General features: G+C 40.3%; 1 protein-coding gene across 2 annotated transcripts in view; it reads right to left on the bottom strand.

Moving 5' to 3' along the window:
- Window positions 1-22,301, bottom strand: part of ARMH4 (armadillo like helical domain containing 4) — a 97,112-nt gene that overhangs the window by 25,559 nt on the left and 49,252 nt on the right. Inside the window, exon 6 of one of the 2 annotated variants that reach the window (XM_074327429.1) lies at window positions 17,278-17,698. The exons of the other annotated variant lie outside the window; for it this stretch is intronic. Within the exon in view, the coding sequence (XP_074183530.1) occupies window positions 17,652-17,698 (47 nt within the window). The 3' untranslated portion in view covers window positions 17,278-17,651. Of the gene's footprint in view, window positions 1-17,277; window positions 17,699-22,301 lie in introns of those variants that run through there. 2 annotated transcript variants of the gene reach the window in all.

Below are 22,301 nucleotides of genomic sequence, written 5' to 3'. Positions count from 1 at the left end.
CAATCATCCAATCAGCCACTCACACATATTTGCTGGTCTTCTGACAGAGACCTGCAAAGTGCTGTGAGGAGCAGAAAGATATACTTGTTTCTTTACAAAGCTCATAGTTTTGTGAAGTGGAATAAAAGCTCATAACAAATAAAGTCATATGTGTCGTGTGCCAAGAGATGCACAATGAGGAGATTCTTTAGGAGAAGAAAGAGACTGAAGTAAGGTGGTCAAGGGGAGCTTCATGTCACTAGATGGAATCTTGGAGTTCATGACTCCTGGGTGTTCCTTTATACTAAGGAAACTGAGGGGCAAGAGGTGCTTTGGCCAAGGTCGTACTGGAAGTCTATTGAACTAGAATGAGAAACCCAAGCTGCGGACTAACTCCTTCTGCCATGCCGCACAGCACCTCATCAGTGTTGGCCGTGTAGAGTTGGGCTCTAAGGCAAAGTCTTTTAGTTGTCCACCAAAATCCTTTCTCCCCTTCTTCTATGGCAGCAGAACCGTATCTGGGCACATGCTGCCCAGATGCCCTAGTTTTCCATTATTTTGCTGTTAGAGGTGGCCCTGTGACTAAGTTGCTGCCAATGTAATATCAGTAGAAGTGACCTATGTGACTTCGGGGCCCAGATGTGCCTCCTTCACACTTTCTCTCCCCTTCCCACCACCTGCAATCCCAACATCAACAACACCTAGTGGATGTCAGAGCAGCAACTTAAGAAGGAGGCTGCATCCGTGAATCAGCCGTGCAGCAGAGCCACCTGCCAACCTGGAACACGTACCTTGACTTTTATGTGAGAAAGAAAGAAATTTCTCTCTTCTTTAAGCCACTGGATTTATTTTGGGATCCTTTTGTTCTAACAGCCCAGACTTAACCTGACCATATAGCATATGACCAACACAATATAACCAAAGTGAGCTTAAATTGAATTGTGTAAGAGCTGTAGTAAGAAGTCTGATGTTCTCCTGCTTTAATAAGAAGTAGTACCTTGCATCATCTCCTTGACCTCGCTCAGTGCCTGATATACATGGATGGAAATATAGGTGGACATTTTATTGAGCAAACAGACCGACATGTTATTGGGCACTGATCAGGTGCCAGATGATTTGTTAAAGAGCTTTGATACACGTTAGGTTAATTAATCTTCACAACAGCCCTATGAGCTTGGTACTTTTATTACCTTCGATTTACACAAGACAAAAAACAATGAGGCTTAGAAGCATGAATTAATTAAGTCTATAACTAGCAAATGGTGAGTAGAATTCACCCCTAAGTATGACTGACTTTAAATCCAGTGAGCTTTTCTAAAATGCTATATTCCGTGTGTGTGTGTGTGTGTGTGTGTGTGTGTGTGTTGATGGAGAGGGATCGAGTGAATGAAATCTGTGTGGCAGCTAGATGTGGTGATTGGAAACACTGGACTGAGACCCAACAGACCTGGAGTTTTCACATGTTACAATTCTGTCCAACTATTTAGCTTCTCAGGACCCAAGTATCCTGTGGGGTAAAATGTGTTACCTGAACCAGGTGATCTTTAAAGACACAGCTCTAACAGTCTGCAGCAAACGTACAAGACCCACCCAGCTGTCACTCACTCACTGCCATCTACACAACCACTCTTTTACTCTCAAATCTGAACCAAAGACCTTGCTAGAGAAATGAGGGTTGTATTGCTCTGAAGGAAGAGCAGAGTGTGAAAGTTTAAACAAGCCATATAAAATAACCCCAATACACCCACAAACTCAAACGCATGGAGTTTCAGGGTGTCATAGGTTATTACCCCTTTTCTTATTTAAATCTTGTTCTTTCTTTATCGTCATCAAAGGAAGACAGTACTGAAAACTAGCCCAGAATGAAAAGGTAGGGAAGTCATTTCTTTCCCACCATTGTTTCGTTGCAGCCTTGTTTATAGAGCAGTAAAAATTTAAAAAGTAAGCACAGGAATACTGTATCATAGGCCATAGCATGGAAAGAGAAGGATTGAGAAGAGTCTTAGGGATAAGCCCCAAGGACTCATGAAAGAGGTGACCGATTCCAATAGCAGGAATCTTCAAACGTTGTGTAATGTGGAAAGAGGTAGAAAGAGCTTAAAGTGGGGCACATAACCCATCCTGGAGATACAGAGAGAAGGAAGGGCCTGTAGGATATAAATGAGCATCAGAAGAGAACTGCATTAGCCCAGGTTCAGGCTGAGAGTCTTCAGGCACAGGAGAAGGATGCATAAAATATTCAAATGGCCTTGCTGGTGTGTTTCCCAGGGCACATATAAACCTAGGCGGTTACACTCTTGATGGACCCGCTGAATGCTAGACGATAGGCCACTTTGCCAAACGCTTTGTCCAAAGTGGACGACGAAACCTCTGTAGAAAGGGGGGCAATATGTCAGAAGAGCCCTGGCCAGGATGCCAAGTCTCATCACAGAGTGAGCTCTAATTTTAAAGTCAACACATATGGCCAGCCTTCTCCATTAAGTATGCACACCCAAGATCAAGGGAATGTAGATTCAAAATGTCTCTAGCTGATGCTGATGGATAAGGTTCCAAATGAACTATTGGAAATGACTCAAGTAATGTTTAGAACACTAATCATTGCAAACATACCCTGTAAACACCAACTCACACCACATCACTCACCAAAAATATGCCACTGAAAACCTCTGAAGCAGTAACTCTCTCTGTGTATGACATTCATGGGGAATTAATGGCCAGCTGGAGTCTATGGACTTCAACTAGAGCCAGCAGTTATTAATGCATAGAGAAATTTTTGTATTCTGGTTCATTTTTCCAAAGGTAGCATCCTTCGACATGTACAGAATATAAAACCTTGGACGCTGCATTATATATGAGGTCCCTGGTATTTTTGAACAGACTGGTGGACTCCCTTGTGACCACAGCTCCAAATTTCAAGCAATTGAAAAGGTAAGTTAAAAGATCTGTCAGGAGGATGTTTACAGTTTTAAGCCATGTTATCAACACACAGAAAACAGTGATCAAGACATGGAAAAAACCAAAGTGTCCTTCAACAGATGATTGGATAAAGAAGACGTGGTATATATACACAATGGAATGCTATTCTGCCATAAGGAAAGATGAAATAGTGCCATTTGCGACAACTTGGATGGATCTTTAGATCATTATGCTAAGTGAAATAAGTCAGACAAAAAAAGTCGAGAACCATATGACTTCACTCATATGTGGTATATAAAACTGAAGGCAACAAAGGAACAAGACAAGCATATAAAGAAACAAAAACTCATAGTCACAGACAACAGTTTAGTGGTTACCAGAGGGTAAGGGGGGAGGAGGGTGGTAGAAGAGGATAAAGGGGGTCAAATATATGGTGATAGAAGGAGAACTTAGTCTGGGTGGTGAACACACAATGCGATATATAGGTGATGTACTGTAGAATTGTACATTTGAAACCTATGTAGTTTTGTTGATCATTGTCACCCCAATAAATTTTAATTTAAAATCAAACAAAGTGAGATTCAGACAAACTAAAACATAAAGCTGTCCTAGAATCTGCAAAAAGTAAAAGTGCTTTCAACGTCTTCATATTAAGTCCATTAGATTATAGTCTACTTTAGTCAATATTGGATTAGTTTTTTAATCTTATTTAATAGATCACAATTGCATCTTTACTTCAACTTTTTCTGAGCAATATTTTATTCACTCTCTCATTTGTCTGCCTGCACTGAAGAGACAGAGTAATTCATCTCCAGGGTCTCCTAAATGGGGTAGTAAAAGCAGCATTAACGAGTCAGCTTTGCTGTTGGTGCCTCATAACTCTTTGTCACTAATAGGGAATAGCTTGTTATTGGCTTTGTATCCCCACTGCACTCTTTTGCCTCGTTATTCTGACTCCATGAACTTGCAAAAGGCAATGTGGTCCTAATTCTAACAGATAAACTGACTACCATCAGCGAAGACTGGTGAAGGTCTGGTAGGGATACAAAGATTGTGAAACGATCTTTATCCCTTAATGACTGATGGTCCTCCAAAATTATGGTTTGATCACTAGACACCGGCGCACTTGTGAGCCTTAGATCCAGATATTGCAAACAAGGAATAACTGGACAACTATGACATTGATTTTGTAGATTACCCCAATAGAACTGTGCCCCATGAGTCTGTATTAAGAAATGTAAAAATAAAGCAACCGCAAGGGGCATTTGTTAGCCGGAATATCACTTATAAAGTACTTCTCTGGCTGCAAAAGGCAACTGTTCTTCAGAGCAATGAAGACCGGGGGGAAGGCTATTTTCAGGGTGTTTGGGCTGGCACTGGGCTTATCACAGAGTATGTACAGCAAATACATGACGGGAAGATGTTTTCAGAGTTCCTAGATCCCCAAACTTCCTCTGTGTGTTTTCCTAATGGCCACAGGCAATAATGACCTATGTATCTGTTAGCTTTATTTCCCTTGTTTCTCCCTCTTTAGGTCTTCCTAGTTGGGACCACTGAAGCAGCGTTGGCCTGCCTCCGTTTCCAAGATGATGGTGACAGAAGTAGCCTGCACCGACAACCCCTGCTTCGCCTCTTGGCCCCATTTGGTGAGGCTCAGAATTGAGTCACATTCCAGACTCCATGTGTGCTCCAATCCTGCGACATTCCTCTATGACTAGCCTGGCCCATGGCAGGCTTAGAGGAGAGTTTAGCCATCCCTCACCGCCCTTACTCCCTTCCTGTGCTTGCTCAGTCCAAAGGATCCAGATTCTCAATTCTGATCAATTGCCCAGTCTAGAACCAGAGACCTTTCCTGAGCCCCAGCTCACCGGCCAGGCCCTGAAATCCTGCCTGGTTTATGCCAGTCCCTCCTCCAAGGCTTAATCCTGGCACTGCACCCAGGAAGAATCCACTTCTCACCACACCTTTAGCCCACCTCCTACTGGTGACAACCATTCCTGTGTGACACTACACATACACCACTCCTGCATTCCCCACTGCCTTGCTCAGAACCCCTCACGGCTGCCTTAGAATCAATCATTGCTGAAGTCGGATTAAAACGTGATTTCCATAGGACATCATGCCTGGTTCCTCTGCTATCCACTCCAAAGCCAGAGTCTGGTTATTTCTAAGACAGGATATTTCTAGGAACCACAGGAGAAATCAAAGCCATGAGACGTGGTAGAAGCTAGTGAGATTACAACATCAAATATGATAGAAGTTTCCATCTGGCAGGACTTTTCCCAGCTCCTTAAGCATATTCCACAGATCTATCTCTGCACCAAAAGTTGGAGGGGTTGGGGCGACAGGGTTGCTGGATCACATTTGACTTCAAGTACATGACTCCCCTTAGAACTGTGGAAGACATCAACCACAGAGCCTTACATGACAGTTTTCAACTAAGGGGTCAGAGGATGGGCCAGAGGTGGAGGTGAAAGTCAGAATCAAGCTTACGCTGGGCCCTCTGCTCATATTATCTCATTTGCTCCTTACACTAGCCCAGGAAGGTCAAATTAGCCCCTCTTTTATCCAAAAACACTGGGGCTCAGAAGGTTCACTTTTCCAAAGTCACTCACTTAATAAGTATAAACTCAGAACTGAGCCCAGGTCTGTTAGATTCCAACACACGGGCTCTATCCACCAGCTACAATGCCTTCCGAGGAGAGGCTTAATAACAGGAACAGCCAGAAGCAGGGAGGACAACGAGAAGGCAATGGAACCCAGGAGTCATAGAGAAGAAGGTGGCTAATAGAGTCCAATGCTGCAGACAGGCAAAGTAAGAACTGAAAAGGGATGACATATGTGGCAAATGATATTAATGGAAGTAAATGTACCTTAAGTATTAGCTATGTGCCAGGAATCATGTGAAGTGATTTAGCTGTATTAACTCTTTTACCCCTTATAACAGCCTCCAAGGATATGCTCTTTTTATTGATAAACACAAACAAAGACGCAGAACAGTTCAATCATCTGCTTAAGACCACAGCAAGAGAAGTTTCAGTGGGGTGGTACAAGCGAGCCAACTTGCAGCGTGGCTGGGAAGGGATGGAGAGAAGGAAAGCAGGAACTCAAAATGGGATGTGGATGTGTTGGTTTCCTAGGGCTGCCATGACGAAGCACCACAAACTAGGTGGCGTAAAATGACAGAAATTTATTCTCTCAATTCTGGAGGCCACAAGACCAAAATCGAGGTGTTGACAGGGCCATGTTCCCTCCAGAGACTCTAAGGGAAGGTTTGTCCTTGCTTCTTCCAGTTTCTGGTAAAGCCAGATGTTCCTTGGCTTGTGGCAGCATCACTCCAACCTCTGCCACAGTCTTCCCATGGCTCCTTCCTTCTGTATCTGTGTGTCTCTGTGTCTTCTAGGGCATTCTCCTCTTGTGTCTGTGCCTATGTCCATATTTCCCTCTTATAGGGATACCAGTCACATTGAATTAAGGCCCATCCTAATGATCTCATCTTAATTTGATTAAATCTGCAAAGACCTTATTTCCCAAAACATCACATTCACAGGTCCTGGGGGTTAGGACTTTAACCTGTTTGGGGGATATAATTCAACATATAACAGGAGCCATGGGTTCAAAGGGAGGGTTTTTAAAGATAAAGATGAGAAAGTTGATGTACGTGCTCCTTTAAAATAACATTTTATTAAAGATAGTAGGCAGGTCATGTTTCTTTACAAATGAGCAAAAAATCTGATTCTCTGCATCCCAAGAAAGGCTTGTCATGCCTGGCATACCATTTTCAGTATTCTGCTTTGATTTAATGAGTTGGAGAAGGACACAGTCTCACAGTGTTTGCCAAGAACAGGCTGGTACTTCCCATCTATCACAGTCTCCCCAGCTCACATCTCCCCTGATCAATAGGAAAGCAGAATCGATGCCCGTGTCAGACAGCACAGTTAACTGTCAATCACACAGACTGACAAAGGCAAGCAGTTGTGTAAACACTAAAACTAACAGACAGAAACTTGCTACCCTGCTGGAATTTGGTGTGTTTTTTTTTAACTTGATATTTTTCTTAGTCAATTTTAAAACATAGTTTGTAATCTCTCGGTTTGTGTTAAACGCAAGTAGTAGTCCAAGAAGTGGCCTGGAAATAGCTAGATTAGCAAAAGGAGGCTTACCTGAGAATAGACAGTGCAGAAAATCCACACACTTTAAACCAAGAATTAGCTATACTTACAATATCAGTAACACTCAAAATACTGGTATTAACATTTTGCCCTAAATAATTCCAGCACAGAATTATCATATATTGTCACTCATAACATTTATGCATTCATTAACTTTTCTCAAAATGTTTAATTATTACCCTCTCCTTCCTGACTAGTATAGCATAGTATCCCAAGCATGCAAATTTAGCAAAACTCTAATTAAAACACCTATAAAGAATGAGCAGTGGTAGCTGTCAAAGTCACCTCTGATTCTCACTATCTTTGCTTTTTAAATCCGCTACCACTGTATTCACTACAGTATTGGAAGCAAAGAATGACAACTCCCCACCGAGGCAGAAGACAGCAATATTATCAAGGAGCAAAAATGAACTTAAAACAAACACACAACTATTTTTATACATGGGTATTATTCTATTCAAATAAGCAACCCTAATGTTATCATTTATTCTAATAATGTCAATGATTACTCAAAACTTTCGAAAGATTCCTTTCTTATGATTATCACCAGAGTGTATAAAATATTCTTTTGTAGTCATTCATTCATCTACCAAGTTCTTACTTAGTTCCTGCCATGTATGTGATCTTGTGCTGGGTGTCATTGATTTTTTGAAAGATGAGAGGGTAATTCAGAGAGAAATCAGACAAATGATATAGTTGATTGAATACAGTAATGCCATTTGAGATCAAAAAGTGTTTCTTAAAAATATATGTTGCCAGCCATAGTTACTTTTTATGCATCAAAAACTGCCCTTCGGTAATTTCAGAATTCCTTCAGAATAAGTCTGGCTGACACAGGATCTTGGAGGATGAATTCTTAGCAAACAACACCATTGATTTAAGAGACTCTATCTGCATTTCTTTATTGTGTGACTGCAGCCACTCTGTTCCCTCAAGTCTCGAGGCTCCAGGAGATGCCTCATATCAGACACTTAGGCTAAACCTACTAGCCATCATCACTATTTATTATCTTCCTCAGAGACTGTCAAACATTTTCCAGTTTCCCTTGACAGATCAAAACCAGTGGTGAGTCATGGTTTCTATGCATCACGGCAAGGATCCAGCATGCTCTCCCGGATACAGAACCTCTCCTTATGCCCACGTTTCCTTGAGAATGAGCCTGTTCCCTTACCTAATGTACTCTTCAGTGGAGGATGGAAATGAGCCAGCTCTGCAGACAGATGTGAGTAACTAGATGACCCACTCATACCCCCACCTCCTAATACTCGCGCTCTTGAGTGTCTTGATACCCCTCTTGGGCAGAACCTGTGATTTGCTTCTAACCAACAGAATATGGCGGAGGTGATGAAATGTCACTTCCACGACCATGTTACCGAAGACTGGAGGGCCTTTCTTGCCCACAGACTTTCCCTCTTTTTGGCTTCGATGTTGTGAGCTGACCTCAATGTTGTGAGGTCCATGTGGCAAGGAAGCGAGGGCAACCTTAGGCCAACAGCCAACAAGTCCTACCACCTGCAAGAAATGGAATTCTGCCAACAACCACATGAGTTTGGTGGCAGATGCTTCTCCAGTCAAGCCCTGAGATGAGGCCACAGCCTCAGCTGATACCTTAAAGCTGAGATCCTGAAGCAGAGAGACGAGCTAAGCAGTGCCTGGCTCTTAACATTAATTCACCTCCATAAGCCCTTCTCACCATGTTGGTAGTCTTGCTGGTTTACGTACCTCACATAAAATGACACCTAATTTTTAGAAACTCCCAGGACAGTTCTATAACTGCCATAGGCATATATGTTTAGTGGTCAATTTGATATTAGTATCTCAGCATGTATAAACATGTTGTAACATGTCACATATACACATGCATTCTCTGCCTCCATGTGCCAGGTGAGAAAGCCAGACATTTTCTTCATAGTTACCTTCAGGTGTAAACAGGGAACCCAAAATAGGTAAATCCACAAAGACCAAAAGGAATCTAGTGGTTGCCAGAGAGGAATGTGGAGTGACTGCTTAATGGGTACAGGGTTTCCTTTTGGGGTGATGAAAATGTCTTAGAACTAAATGTCTTAGAACTAAATAGAGGTGATGCTGGTACAATAGTGCGAATGATTAAATTCCATGGAATTGTATACTTTAAAACGGTTAATGGTTATTTTATGTTATGTGAATTTTACCACAATAAAACAAATTTTGGGGGGGAAATTTTTTTTTCTTTGAATGTAAAGAAGAAAAGAGTAAACAGAAGCAGGGACCCATAAGCCTTTGAAGTGTTCAGAGAAATCTTTTTTGAACCATAAAGGAATGTCAGTCTGGTCACTTTCCTATGAGAAAATATCAAAAGTAACTACATTCTATTCTATATACTATATTCAGGACCCAAAGAGGTCATTGATTATAAGATTTACCATTGACATTAAAAATACACATTGACTGCAATACTTCAGCATGATTTTAGAAGCATTAAAATGTAAAAATCTTTGGTATTAGAATCAAAGAAAATACTATCACAAATAAACATGGTTACTACTAATTTAAGCACATACATTTTATTTGGCTAATCTACAATGTAACTTAGAATGCACTGATATGAAATGGAAGAAACCATGATGTCAACTGTGGGAAAAATGCATAGAAGAAAGGCTGGGAGATAACAGGTCATTTGTTTCCTCTGAGTAAGTAGAGGGATTGTGGGTGAGTTTTCCTCTCTCCTTCAAACATTTTTGAAATGTGGCAGGATGGGGTTTCCTTGCCTTTCACTTCCTTTGTGCCTTCCCATCTTCTCCTGGAAGGAAGAGGGCCTTCTGGCCTCAGGCACCCACATCATGTAATAAGAAAGGAACGCAAGGACAATAGAGAGGTTTGTATGTCTAGGTCGATACTTCCCTCTGAAAACTAATTTTATTCGATAAAAACTTCTTGAGGGTGTATTACGTTGTGAGCATTGTTCTAGACTCCAGGGACAACTGTGAATGCAGAACGTCTCTGATTGTGAAGCTTCCAATCAAGACCATAGAGTGAAACTGGAGCCCCAGCGGGAGAATGATAAAGAGAAAAGGTGGAGGCGACCAAGAAAGAGGGGCTTCTGACCTCTCAAGTAAGGAGGGTCCGCACAGCCAGAAAGGCAACCCAAGGGAAATGGTAGCACGACGTTTGCACCATTCTCTGGCCTCGAGTGATTTTGTGGTCTGCTCTAACTAAAGGTTCTTTGTGGTGATGGACAGAGCTAGAAGCCTACCCAGCTGTTTCTGGGCATAACGCCAGGCTTATATATTTTATCCAAAATTTTTGCTTTGAGCACATACTGCTTCATAGTCATGATCAAAAACAAACAAAAATGGGGGAAATGAATTAATGTTAACCCTTGCCTTACTCCTTTTAGCCAACCAAGCAGGTGGTTTTAGGAGTTGAGAGGTCATTATCTGCAAATAAAATGACCTTACGAAAATATATGAAACAAGAAATTCCAAGAGAAACTGAAATTTCACTTCAAGTAAAGAAAAAAGAGAGAAAGAATAAGTGAAAGGGTGTCACATGTCTCTTTGGAAAGTGCTGGCTTTTTTGAATTCTAATGGATTATATGTCATTGAAACATCATTTAAGGGGTCTGAATGATGTTTCTTTTCAGGAAAGTAATGGATGTGACAGAGTGCTGGAGGACTAAAAGGAAGCAAAAATATGAAGCAAGCAGGCTAAAAACAGATCTTGTAAAAGCTTTCAGTTCTTTTGATTATTCACATCCCTGAAAATATTTTACATCTTCAAATTGATTATAAAAGTCAACTTTGGAAATGAAGGGTTCATTCCTTCCCCACCCCCCACCCCCACACACACACAAAACCCACAATAAAAACAGCAACAAACAATAACAACAACAAAACCCTTTAGTTGCTAATGTTTTTGCATTAAAGGAAGCATTAATGTTCCCGCCTTAAGCTTTCCTTGTTGATTACTACTCACTGACTAGAGTAATTGCCTACATTTGAGGTATGAGGTTGTCTTAAAAGATCTTCTCCTCTTGGATCACCACATCACCATGTCTGTCATGATCAGATAGCATCATATTCACCCTGCTCAGCTGAAACTGAGACATTTCACTGGCCTTAATGATGCCTACCTGACAACCCATGCATCTGGGAATGAGCTTAATGATTTGTCATTGAAGACACAAAAGTCGATCTCAGAAAACTAAGAGACAGAGACAAGTTAAGTTGAACAAAACTGTCCTTGTTTCTCAGCCAGCCTGCAAAAGTGGTACAAGGAAAGTGTTCCAACTCTTGGGTTCGTTATGACATAGCCAAATAAAGTTATCAAGTCTTACAGCTTAAAGAGGACTCTAAAGAGCTAGTCCAAAAATTCCCTGGCCATCAGCTCAGAGAAATAAGAGACAGAGACAAGTTAAGTTGAGCAAAACTGCCCTTGATTCTCAGCCAGCAGGCAAAAGTGGTACAAGGAAAGTGTTCCAACTCTTGGGCTTGCAGTGACATAGCCAAATAAAGTTATCAAGTCTTACAGCTTAAAGAGGACTCGAAGATCTAGTCCAAAAAATTCCCTGGCCATCAGCTCAGGATGTACCCGCAGATATGAGAGCCTTACCAGGGAGATCAATAGCCAGCTGTAACTTCCAAGTTTCTTCTTTCCACAGTTACTGACATATCCACTGAGATGAGAAATACTTGCAGTAACTACTTCCATCCATGCATCCGTGCACATACATTCACTCATTAATTTTGGTCAATCAACAACCACTTATTGAGTCACTAAAATGTGCTATAACTGTGTTATGTCATTGGGAATACAAAGATGAATAAGGTGTGATTCCCTGCCTTCAAGTAGCATTTATAAGGAAGACAGACATTAAATACAATATAACACCATGAGCAAAAGTCTGTAGAAGCATAAACAAGGAGGTAATCAACTCATGAGAATTCTCCCAAGAAGATGACATCTGCATCAGGTATTACAAAATTGAATAGGCATTCCACAGACAGATGGGAGATATGGGAAAAAGAATTCCAGACAGAGACCTGGATATGCAAAATCTTAGAAAAATGAAAAAACATTGCATGCTCAGTTTGAGAAGAGTTCAGTGTGGCAGGGGTGGGAAGTACATACAAGGCAAGAGGAGAGGTAATGGAAAGTAAGGTTATAGGAAGGCAGATTTGAGGCCAAAATGTGCATAGCCTCAAAGGCCATGAGAAGAAACGCATCTTATCCTATAAGTAAAGGAGGTCACCAACACAACACAAGGTTTTAATTTGAATGGGACAATGTGTCTCATTTAAATGGATTGATATTCAGAACCTGGCACACCACTCTCTCACAATATAAATATTTGTTAGGTGGGGTTGCTGCCACTCAACAGACATTGTCTGATTTGCATTTTAGAAAGGTATCACTGAAAACAGTGTAGAGAATGGACTGGAAGAGGAAGATACTGCAAGAAGGAGCATCAGTAAAGAGGCTCCTGCAATAGTCTGAGCAAGAGATGGTGGTGACAAAGGAAGGCAGGATGACAAGGAAAGGTGAGTCACTTAAGAGGGAGAATTAATGGGACTTTGCTCCCAGCTGGATGTGGGAACTGAGTGAGACAGAGAGGAAGTAGAGATGGCACCCACATTTCTAACTTAGACAATGAATATTCCCAAATGGCTCAGTACCCCTATCAGACCAAAGAAGAGGAAGAAGTTGACGGGATCCAGATCACAGATGGACGGGCTAGACTTGGACAGGGCACTGTGTCACCTCTTCTCTGAGTAAAAAAAAAAGGCAGCCCCAGATATGAGTATGTTGGAAGTTAGCACAGAGGAGAATCAAAGGGGCTTCTCCATAGTGACCTCAGATCCATCTGAGGCCCCTTATAATGAAAAACCTAAGACCCAGAGCAATTAAGAGAGTTACCCAAGACCACACCATACCTTAGAAGCAACGCCAGAGAAATGTTCAAGTTTCCTCAGGGCTCCTCCCAGGACATTAATGTTTCCTTTTACAAATTACGGCAGTACCAAATACTTTAACTTTCTGAGCATGAAATGGAAGAGAGGACATGTATGTAAATTAAGAGAAATTGTGTACAACTATGCTTTTCACTATTCTGAATGTCCAGCTCTTAGCAATTTATTTCGTAACCTGGTACATAGGAACTTTTTCTTTATTCTAAGGAAAATAGTTGGACAGGTCCATACATAGTCATACTAGCCTTCGGTCCATGATTTTTATATGACAAATAAATGTTTTTTGAATGAATTAAATACAGATGAGTGCAGACCCCAGAGTTGCTTTTTTTAAAACAACTTTTTAAAAAAACAAACTGTTTTTTAATTTCTTAACCGAGAGAGAGCCAAAAAAGTTGTTACTGTTTCATCAGAACACATTTCTGCTGTCTTTGCAAAACAAATTTTTGAGTCTCCTGAAAAAGAGGCATTCAGATTTACTCACTTGTTTTTACTCATCCAAACATCATGATTTAGGACTCTTAATAAATTGAATTTAGGGTTTCAAAATGTAATTCATGAGCCACGGAAGATTGAGCAAATATGGAACAGAATAACTGCATGCTCCTTATCAATATTTCATTCTGTATTATCTGCTTACAATGTCTGAGACCTAATGCATGGACAGTCCTTCCCTCCAGCCAGGTCACGTCACTGTCGCCAAAGTGGCTCCCAGTTGTGTTTTCGCAGGCTGACTTCAGCATCCTGAGGGAATCTGAAGCTTTTTCTTGAGTCCAAAACCCCAGTGAGGAGTGAAACAAGGGACAGACAGACTGCTTCAACATTCGATTTTATCTTCCATATATCATACACTAATAAAATATTCAAGAGCATTTGTCAAAGTACCTGACACATGAAAGACACTAAGCCATTTTCAATATCTCAAGTGAGAAGTAATGACAGTGATATAAATCGCGGTTAAAATTTTAGATCTTTCGAATTAGTAAAATCAGGAAGGAAGATATTCGTTATACATTCGAAATGATGTCATCAAACGATGACAAGGGAGGTAAATTGAGCTACGACAAGAACCCGTGAAAATCTTAAGCAGAGTAAAGGAATCTAGAGTCTGACTTTCTAATTGTGCCTTTGACGCACAACACAGGTACCTTCTGAAACACCATTTTATCCCAGAGACCATCCCTGACCCCTCAACTCAGCCAGGTCCCCTTGTCATCTGTTTCTCTTTCATCTAGCACATGCCCTGTGATTACACTAATCTCTCTGTACTGTAATTACTTTCGTGTGTGTGTGTGTGTGTGTGTGTGTGTGTGTGTGTGTGTGTGTGTGGTCTTACCTCTTTAATGGCCTGTTTTTCTCACCAGACAGGAAGTTCCAGAACGCCAGACTATCTGTACTGTTCATCATTGTAAACCCAGAACCTGGGAGGTGCCTCCCAGTTTGTAGGTGTCTAGTAAGTATTTCTTGAATAAACAAATTGGTAAATGAGTGAAAAATGGAATGGAATGGAATGGTTTGCTGAACGAACTTTTTTTTTTCTGAAGAGACTTGTCCATTCAATAACATATGTTATTGAAAATAGTAAACAGTAGTATAATCTGAAGGATTTGAGTTTGGGGTGGGGAAGAAAGCTAGATACTCAGTTAAGTTTAATAGCTAGTATGTTCCTTTCCTTTTTCCTCTAGTAATAGAATCCTCTTGGCCAGAGAGTTCCTGGGGTTTTAGTTGACTGCAGCGACATCTACTGCTCAGTTGGAGGAAGCTCCATTTTTTCACATACTGATTGCAGGTGGTGCCTGAGACTAGACCCCAGGGCACTCAGGGGTCACCCTATCATCCTGCATAATAATTCTTACAGACCATTAACTCTATTTCACAGATAGGAAATTTGAGTGTATACTTCATTAATATATCCCACAGCAAATTACGGACAGAGTCCTCAATGGCAACTCTTGGCTACCCTGTCCCTCACTGGAGCCTTGCAAAATGAGGAGAAGGAATAATGATAGCATAGTAAATGCCTCGCTAGAGGAAATACATCCCTAGTATAGCTCCTCTGTATCTGAATATCAGCTCTATGTCTCTATTTGACTTTGAGAAACTCCCACCTCTTTGAGAATTTGCCCCATAAAAATGTTACAACTCCAATATTAGATGGATGGTGAGGGGGGAAAAAATCAGGAAATTTAGACTAGTATAAGGAAGTATCCTTACGCCATCTTGTAAAATTAATACACTCCTGTTATTTTCCTAGTGACCCTTGTTCACCTAAGAAGTGCCTCTGTTAGCCTAGTCACTACAGCCAATCTGCTGGCTAGGCTGCAAAAAGTGTAAAAAGTACCAGAGGTAGCACTGCTTGTGGTTACAGATGGATATATCCCAAGCTGTACACTCAACTGCTTACAAAATTCCACATTTTACTCGACTATGTTTATTGCCTGAAATAAAGTAAAATGTCAAACCCCATCCCCCGGAGCTGCTGTCCCCTCATCGGGTCATTCTGTTGGCTGAAGCCCACTCTGGGGTCTGCACATTCATGCTCAATGCTTGGAGTTCTAAAGCAATGATTAGCCTCGCAAGCAATCCACTATCACTTCTCTTCACCTCCTTGCTTGATTTCACAAAGGATGGATTTATTAACTTCATCAGAAAAAAAAAATCATTTTTCTAAAGCAGCAACGTACCTTTAGACGGACTTCTTTTTTACTTGGGCTTAGAAGACACATGATGACGTGACGACTACTAGCTTAATGGGATTTTCTGTTTAAGCGATCAAAGGGAAAGGACATTGAAGATGGAGAAAATGACCCGGAAGCCCCAGGCCTAGCTTCTCTGTCAACCAGCTATGCACCTGGAACACGTTATGAACTACCCGGAGCATCAGTAATATTGGGGATACTAATAACTCCCTGTTTATCTTCCTGTTATGACAAACCAGCTAATATGTGTTAAAATGTTTAGTAAACTCTAAGAGGGTCATATAAATTTAAGAAAGCATTATTTCTTAAATCTCCTAATTGAATTATTGAGGAGGTGCTCTTATACTTGCATGTGTCTTGATAAACCAAGAAGCACAATACTTAATAGCACAAATTCAAGAAGCAGCTATAGAAATGCGGAATTTAAGATCACAGAGCTCTCTCGAATTCACCTTAATTAAAACTTTTGCTTAAGATGAGGTAACTGAGGGGATAACTCAGGAGGACTGTTGACTGCCTGGTCATACTCATTTCAGGCACCATCCTGGGTCCCCAGGGAGGCAGGTCTCCCACCCTGCCCAGCAGAGATTATCTCCTTTCTGGAACACCGTCATGTGCCCAGTTCTGCACACCTGAGGTAAAGAAAGTTTCCTGCCCAGTTCTAGCCTGCTCAAGGAAACCTGAAAATAAAACCTCTACAGAAAGATAATGAATCACAGATTACAGAAAATGCTGTGGAAAAGCACCATAGCAGCTGGTTGTAAATGCTCTTCAATTCTACAGAGGACTCAACAAGTAGGGATGACAGCTATATACTGATAAGTGCTTAACAACCAACTCTCCTGAAAAAAGAAAGCTGTGTGTGCATTTATTATAAATTTTACTGATATAAAGGATGTGTAGCACACAATGTACTAATAACAGTAACAGACAATATTTTTTTATTGTAAATCCCATACAGCCAATTGATTCTCACCGAATGCTTTCATTGCTTTTCGCTACTTTTCTATCTGTAACTAACCTTTGGTTACAATTCATCTATGATTTGACAAGTGGAGTTGCTTCCTATTCCACTAACTCTTCTCTCAATAAATTTATTGTCATTAACTCTGATGTGTGCTTTACTGTTCAATTATTCCTCGTCCCAATACAAATTATATTAATTAAACTGAAGCCACTCTCAGCTTTGGTAATAGACACAACACACTTTTAAAAAGTTTGATCTACATTGTTAACATTTTCTGCATCACTTTAAGTCTAGCCAATCAACAAAACAGTAAATCAAGCCCTGATTTGTATTTATCTACCTCTATGGTATAAATATTTCAACCATAGGCAATTTCAAGCTACCAATATGACACTACTGAATGCAGAGGTGGGAAAAGATGCATTGTAGCACACCATTTTATGGTATTATTTCCACCCTACAGATACAATCAAGGTAAATGGACTGAAGAGCACAGATAGAAGTAAAATGGAGTAAAATAATTAAGAGGTGAAGAGTTTTCTGTATGTTTACCTGTATTTTTAAATTATTCATTTAATTTTAAATCTATATAATTTGATTTTTTGTTAATGCTTGTGTTTAACAATAGGCTTGCTAAAAACTGAACAATTGGCTCTCCTGCAATTCAGGATGAGCTGGCTCCAGCACAGTACTGGAAAAGGTTCACAAAACTGTGAGAGGGACTTGGGTTCATATATTAAGAGCGGCATCTTCACAACCAAATAGACGTAGGTTTGATTCTTGGCTCTGCCACTTACTGGATATATGATCTTGCTCTTCAATTTATTCTTATAAGCAAATAGAAGAATGGAAATGATGTGAGTCGCGGGGTTCATGGTAAGAAGCTGTGTAAGTAAGAGTAGACGTACTAGACCAGAGTGGCACACTTTATCCTCATTGCCCCTCTGCAGGAGGTCACAGCCAGGTGCTTTTATTTTTGAAGACATGAAGGCAGAGAGAGATGAAATGCTCTTATCACTATAATTAAGGGTGACAAAAACAAAATAACATAAATTTAAAAAATTAAACAAGGCCAAAATTATTAATAGTTAGTCTAAAAGTCTAAAGAATTCTGTCTTTAATAGAGGCTGGGGAGAACCAACCAATTTCAGTTTTAATAAAAGCAAATACTATCAAAACCTAATTTCTTTTTAAAAACGACCTTCAGGACCCCTTTAATCTCCCAAGTGAGGCTTCCTCAGTTTCCCAGGTCAATAGTATGTCCACGGCCCCTCACCGTTTGGTCTACAGGCCAGCAGCTGACATCTCCTGAGAGCTTTGTATTACACAACTGCAGCGTCTCGGGCCCCACCCCAGACCTCCTGAATCAGAGCCCACATTTTATCAGAATTTCCAGGTGATTTGTAAGCATGTTAATGTTCAAGAAACACCACACTTGCTTCCTCTTAAGGATTATGCTCATCCGTATAAAATTATTAAGACACTCATGGTGCAGAGAAGTTGGATATAAACTTGCACGAGGCAACCAAGTAGAACAAAACACTCAACTTTCAAGTTCATATTAAGGTTACTGCCCTGGTGCTACATGTCCTGAAGGGAGCCATGTTGTGATTTTTTTTTTTTTTTCTTAACAGCATTCTGTAATTATCCTACATATCCTGAAAATTAAAATATATAATTAATCTAGGGGGAAAAAACCCATAGAGGCAAAAATATAGAAAAGACACAGAAACCTCATCTATAGCTTGAAGACGTAATATCTGAAAAGTAAAAAACTCTAATCAATTATTCATGTTGTCTCTAAGGCGATCACTTTAAATCTCCTCAGACTGTACTGGTTAAACCTAACAGCTAATTGTGTGTTATATGGACAAACACTGGGTCATGCTGGAGAGAATGAATCAGGAAAGGCCACTAGAAATCCTTGTCAGATTTTGAAATAGTTCAACTATTGTACAGTCAAGAACATACAGATTTTCAAATTTATTTTTGGTAGTGGATTCCTTTTTCTCAAAACAGTCTTATTGGGAACTCCCAATGTATAAAAAAGCTCCGTGAGGAAATAAGGAGGAAAGGAACAGAACCCAGGGGCCTTTCTTATCAGGTCCCTTGCCTTTCTCAGCTTGGTGACATTGGCCTAACCTTTAAGGTCTCATATAAATGAGCTTCAGCACTTTACACATGTATATCTACTTATATAATGTTACAACAACCCTATGAGCTAAGCGTTATTATGCCCTTTTTAGAGTTAGGAAAACTGAGGCTCAGAGAGGTTAAAAACTAGTCCAGAGTCAATGTCAGTAAAGCGAAGGCATGAATTCAGGATTTCCTGACTCCAAATTCTAGGTTCTCAACTGCCATCCTGCATATTGTCTCTAATGCTTTCCATGGTTCCCCTTGGTTGAAATTACTATTTCACCCTTTGGTACTTTCAGAGCACTTTTTTTTTTTTTTTCGCAGCATAGGTCATATCCTGCCTCACATTACAGATTTTTCTTCTTATGACTCATATACTCATGCAGAGTGGACATTATGTTCTGCTCATCACCAGTGATCTAGCAATAATTTATAAATAGCAAACAGTTTTCTGGGGTTTGCCTTCCTACAGTGAGTGCATCTGAAAGCAGACCTCTGAAAATGCAAAGTGCTCACTGTGCTGGTTTTGCTTCAGATGGGGTGATGTGACTAGTTCTCACCAGCAGAATCTGAGGAGAAGGAAAATGAGTCCATTCCAAGCTGTGAGCTCTGAGCAGGCTTCCCCTAAATTCTCTCTTTTCCCTAGCATCTGGCTGGATGCAGAGGGTCCAGTGAGGCTGCTTCGGCCCACGAAGATGGTGGAGACACTTAGTGGAAGTGTAACTGAGTGACAGTGGAACTATGAAGAGGGCAAGTATAATTCTACTGTGTTAAGCCGCTGACACCGGAGCTATTTGTTACAGTAACTGACCTTCCCTGACAGATACATTCCCACTTATCCAAAAGTCCACCACTCAGTTCTTTCAGTTATTGTTTTACACTATAAGTGCTTCCAAACAACTTAGGGTTACAAGGTATTCTTGCTTTAATATATAAGAAAACAATTAAACTTTGTAATAAGGAAAAGATTATTGAATATCTTTTTAATGGAATGTGGAATTCTGGAGAATTATCTGATTCCATTAGGGCTCTGCACAACCTTTAGACTATTTTACAACTTTTCAATTGTAAATAACTAATAGCAATACAAATAATTCTTCTCTAGACAAGAAAATTAACTGTCTAATGGAGGGACAGCCCTCACCCCTTGGAAAAAGTCAGTCCTGCATCCATTTGTAAATTCATTTTAACAGTCCTTGACTCCATGTAAATTTGTGATTCTTTGATCTCTCCTTTGAACCAGTTGTGGCATCTGTGTGGTTCCTTTATTGATTAAGGAGTTTTTAAAAATCTTTAAGCCACATTCCTGAATGAGAATCATGATTCTGTCTTTTTTGAAAATTATCTTTTTAACAACTATGAATTATGTATGGTCCACCAAAGTCTTTAAACCAGGTCTTAAAGAAAGAGTGCATTGATACAGTGAAAGGGATTAAGAGAAGACTGAGCCTCTTTGGATCCCAGGGCAGGCCAGGGTGGGTGCCACCAGTGAGCAAAGGAAGAGTGAAAAGGGAGGCTGATGAAGCTGATGACCCGGGAGAAGGAGGAAGGAAAGGCTGCAGGACTCCACTGACAACGAACTTCCCCACATCATGATTTTCCCATGGTTGCCCCCCACCTCCTTTTTATTAGTGGATTAAGTACATGAGTTGTCTTTGTAGCTCTTTGTGGTTCCTGTGGCTCAGCCCTAAACAGCAAGGCCTACCTGGCAACAATTCTTCACTCAGGGTGCATGGCCCCTATTACCCGTCTGCTTCCCACATGGCAGGGCTCGGAAGCCCAGGGCCCTGGTCCTGCAGGCTGTTCAATACTTTGTCAGGCTTGTGATAAACAAACCCAGGTGGTACTTCATCCGGTGCCTATGGCTGATTTCACATCAAACTTTATGCAGTTGGAAGTCACCAACCTCACTTTGGGTATTTATCCCCCAGGAGTCATCAAATCCATCCTGTTCCAAACAGTTGCTGTCCTCTTTCAAGAGGAGCAGCTTGAAATTCAAATCCCATTATTTCAGAAAGATTTCAGCCCTGCAGGGAAACTTAGAGATGGAAGGGGTAAATCAAAATTCCCCTAGCTGTGAGCACTCCTGTTTTAAAGTCCTTCCCTGGGTCTTGATAATGTGTATGTTTATTTTGAAGATTCTTCACATGAATTGAAACTGGGACCCCTTGTTGTCTATATATTTGACTATATATTTTGTACCAGGTTCTGTGAAACAATTTTTCTGCCCAACAGAAAAGCAGAAAGTTCTGAGTTGGACAAGCAGACCCCTGTGGTTATTAATTCTCAAATGTTGAAACGAAATGAACAAGTTCACCGGCTGACTTCAAAGTCACCTGATCACTAAGCTTAGCTCTGAGGCTTCCTTTATGGTCTCAATTGGAGACAGGGAAAAATCACTTAATTGCTCTAGTTTCTGAAATGCAAAAGTTAAGTGCATTCTTTCTCTGATCCAGATTAAGACAAATAAAACTTGAAAGACTCCAAATATTCCAGATTCTTAATACAGGGAACCACTAGCAATCTATTAAGTAATTCACCTTAATTTAGCATCGTGTAACTTCAAATCAAGAGATAAGGACACTGTTTTCACCACTTTTTCAATTTTGTTTTAACATAATTGAAAGCTTTTTAACATCATCTTTGCTAACTTTCCGCTGTATTTTTCAAAGAGGATCATTTGTACTTAATTTCTTGCTTTCTAAAAATTTTCCCAGTTCTCTCAGTATTTATTCGTGTTTAATTCTCATCTAGCCCACTAGATGTTTACGTTGCTAATTCCCCAACTGAGCCTACAAGTGCGTTCTGATTACAAAGAAATTAGTTCACAGCATTCTCTGCAGACATAATGTGCCTTATTAATGTTATTAACTGTAGCTGATGAAGAGATTATTTTCTGGCTTAGTTCCAATACTCCTTTTCTAGCTCTCCAAAGGAAAAGTGACTGCTGAATTTTCCCATAAGAAATTCATTCCTAGTGAAAGAAATGTGATTTTTTTCCCCCAATTCTCTAATTCAACATAATTTAATTATGAAAATACAGATAAGGGCTTCAGCTTCTGGAAAGCTTTAAGTCTATTATCTCATACAGATCATTAAAAAATAATACTTTGGAGCTGATATATTTGGGTTTCGGTTTCTAGAAGAATATTCTTAATCAACAAGTTCAAATTTATTTTTAGTGAACCTCTGATACAAGAATCCAATATCTGGGTCCTCCTACAGGGCCTTAAACACATGAGAACATTTTTTCAAACCGGGACCCTGAAGTATTTAAAATATTATATTATACAGTGGTACCTTGGTTTTTGAACGTAATCTACGAGTTCTGAAACGTTCGAAAACAGCCGACAGCTAGGCCTCAGGATCTTGCACTCAGCGGAAGCCGTGTGACATATTCGACTTCTGAGTTGTGTTCAAAAACCGAAGCATTTATTTCCAGGTTTACGGCATTCATAAACCAAAATGTTCATCAACGGAGACA

Source organism: Rhinolophus sinicus, linkage group LG03 (assembly GCF_036562045.2).
Source record: "Rhinolophus sinicus isolate RSC01 linkage group LG03, ASM3656204v1, whole genome shotgun sequence".
In the NCBI taxonomy this organism is placed as follows: Eukaryota; Metazoa; Chordata; class Mammalia; order Chiroptera; family Rhinolophidae; genus Rhinolophus; species Rhinolophus sinicus.
This window is presented reverse-complemented; position numbering and strand designations above follow the sequence as displayed.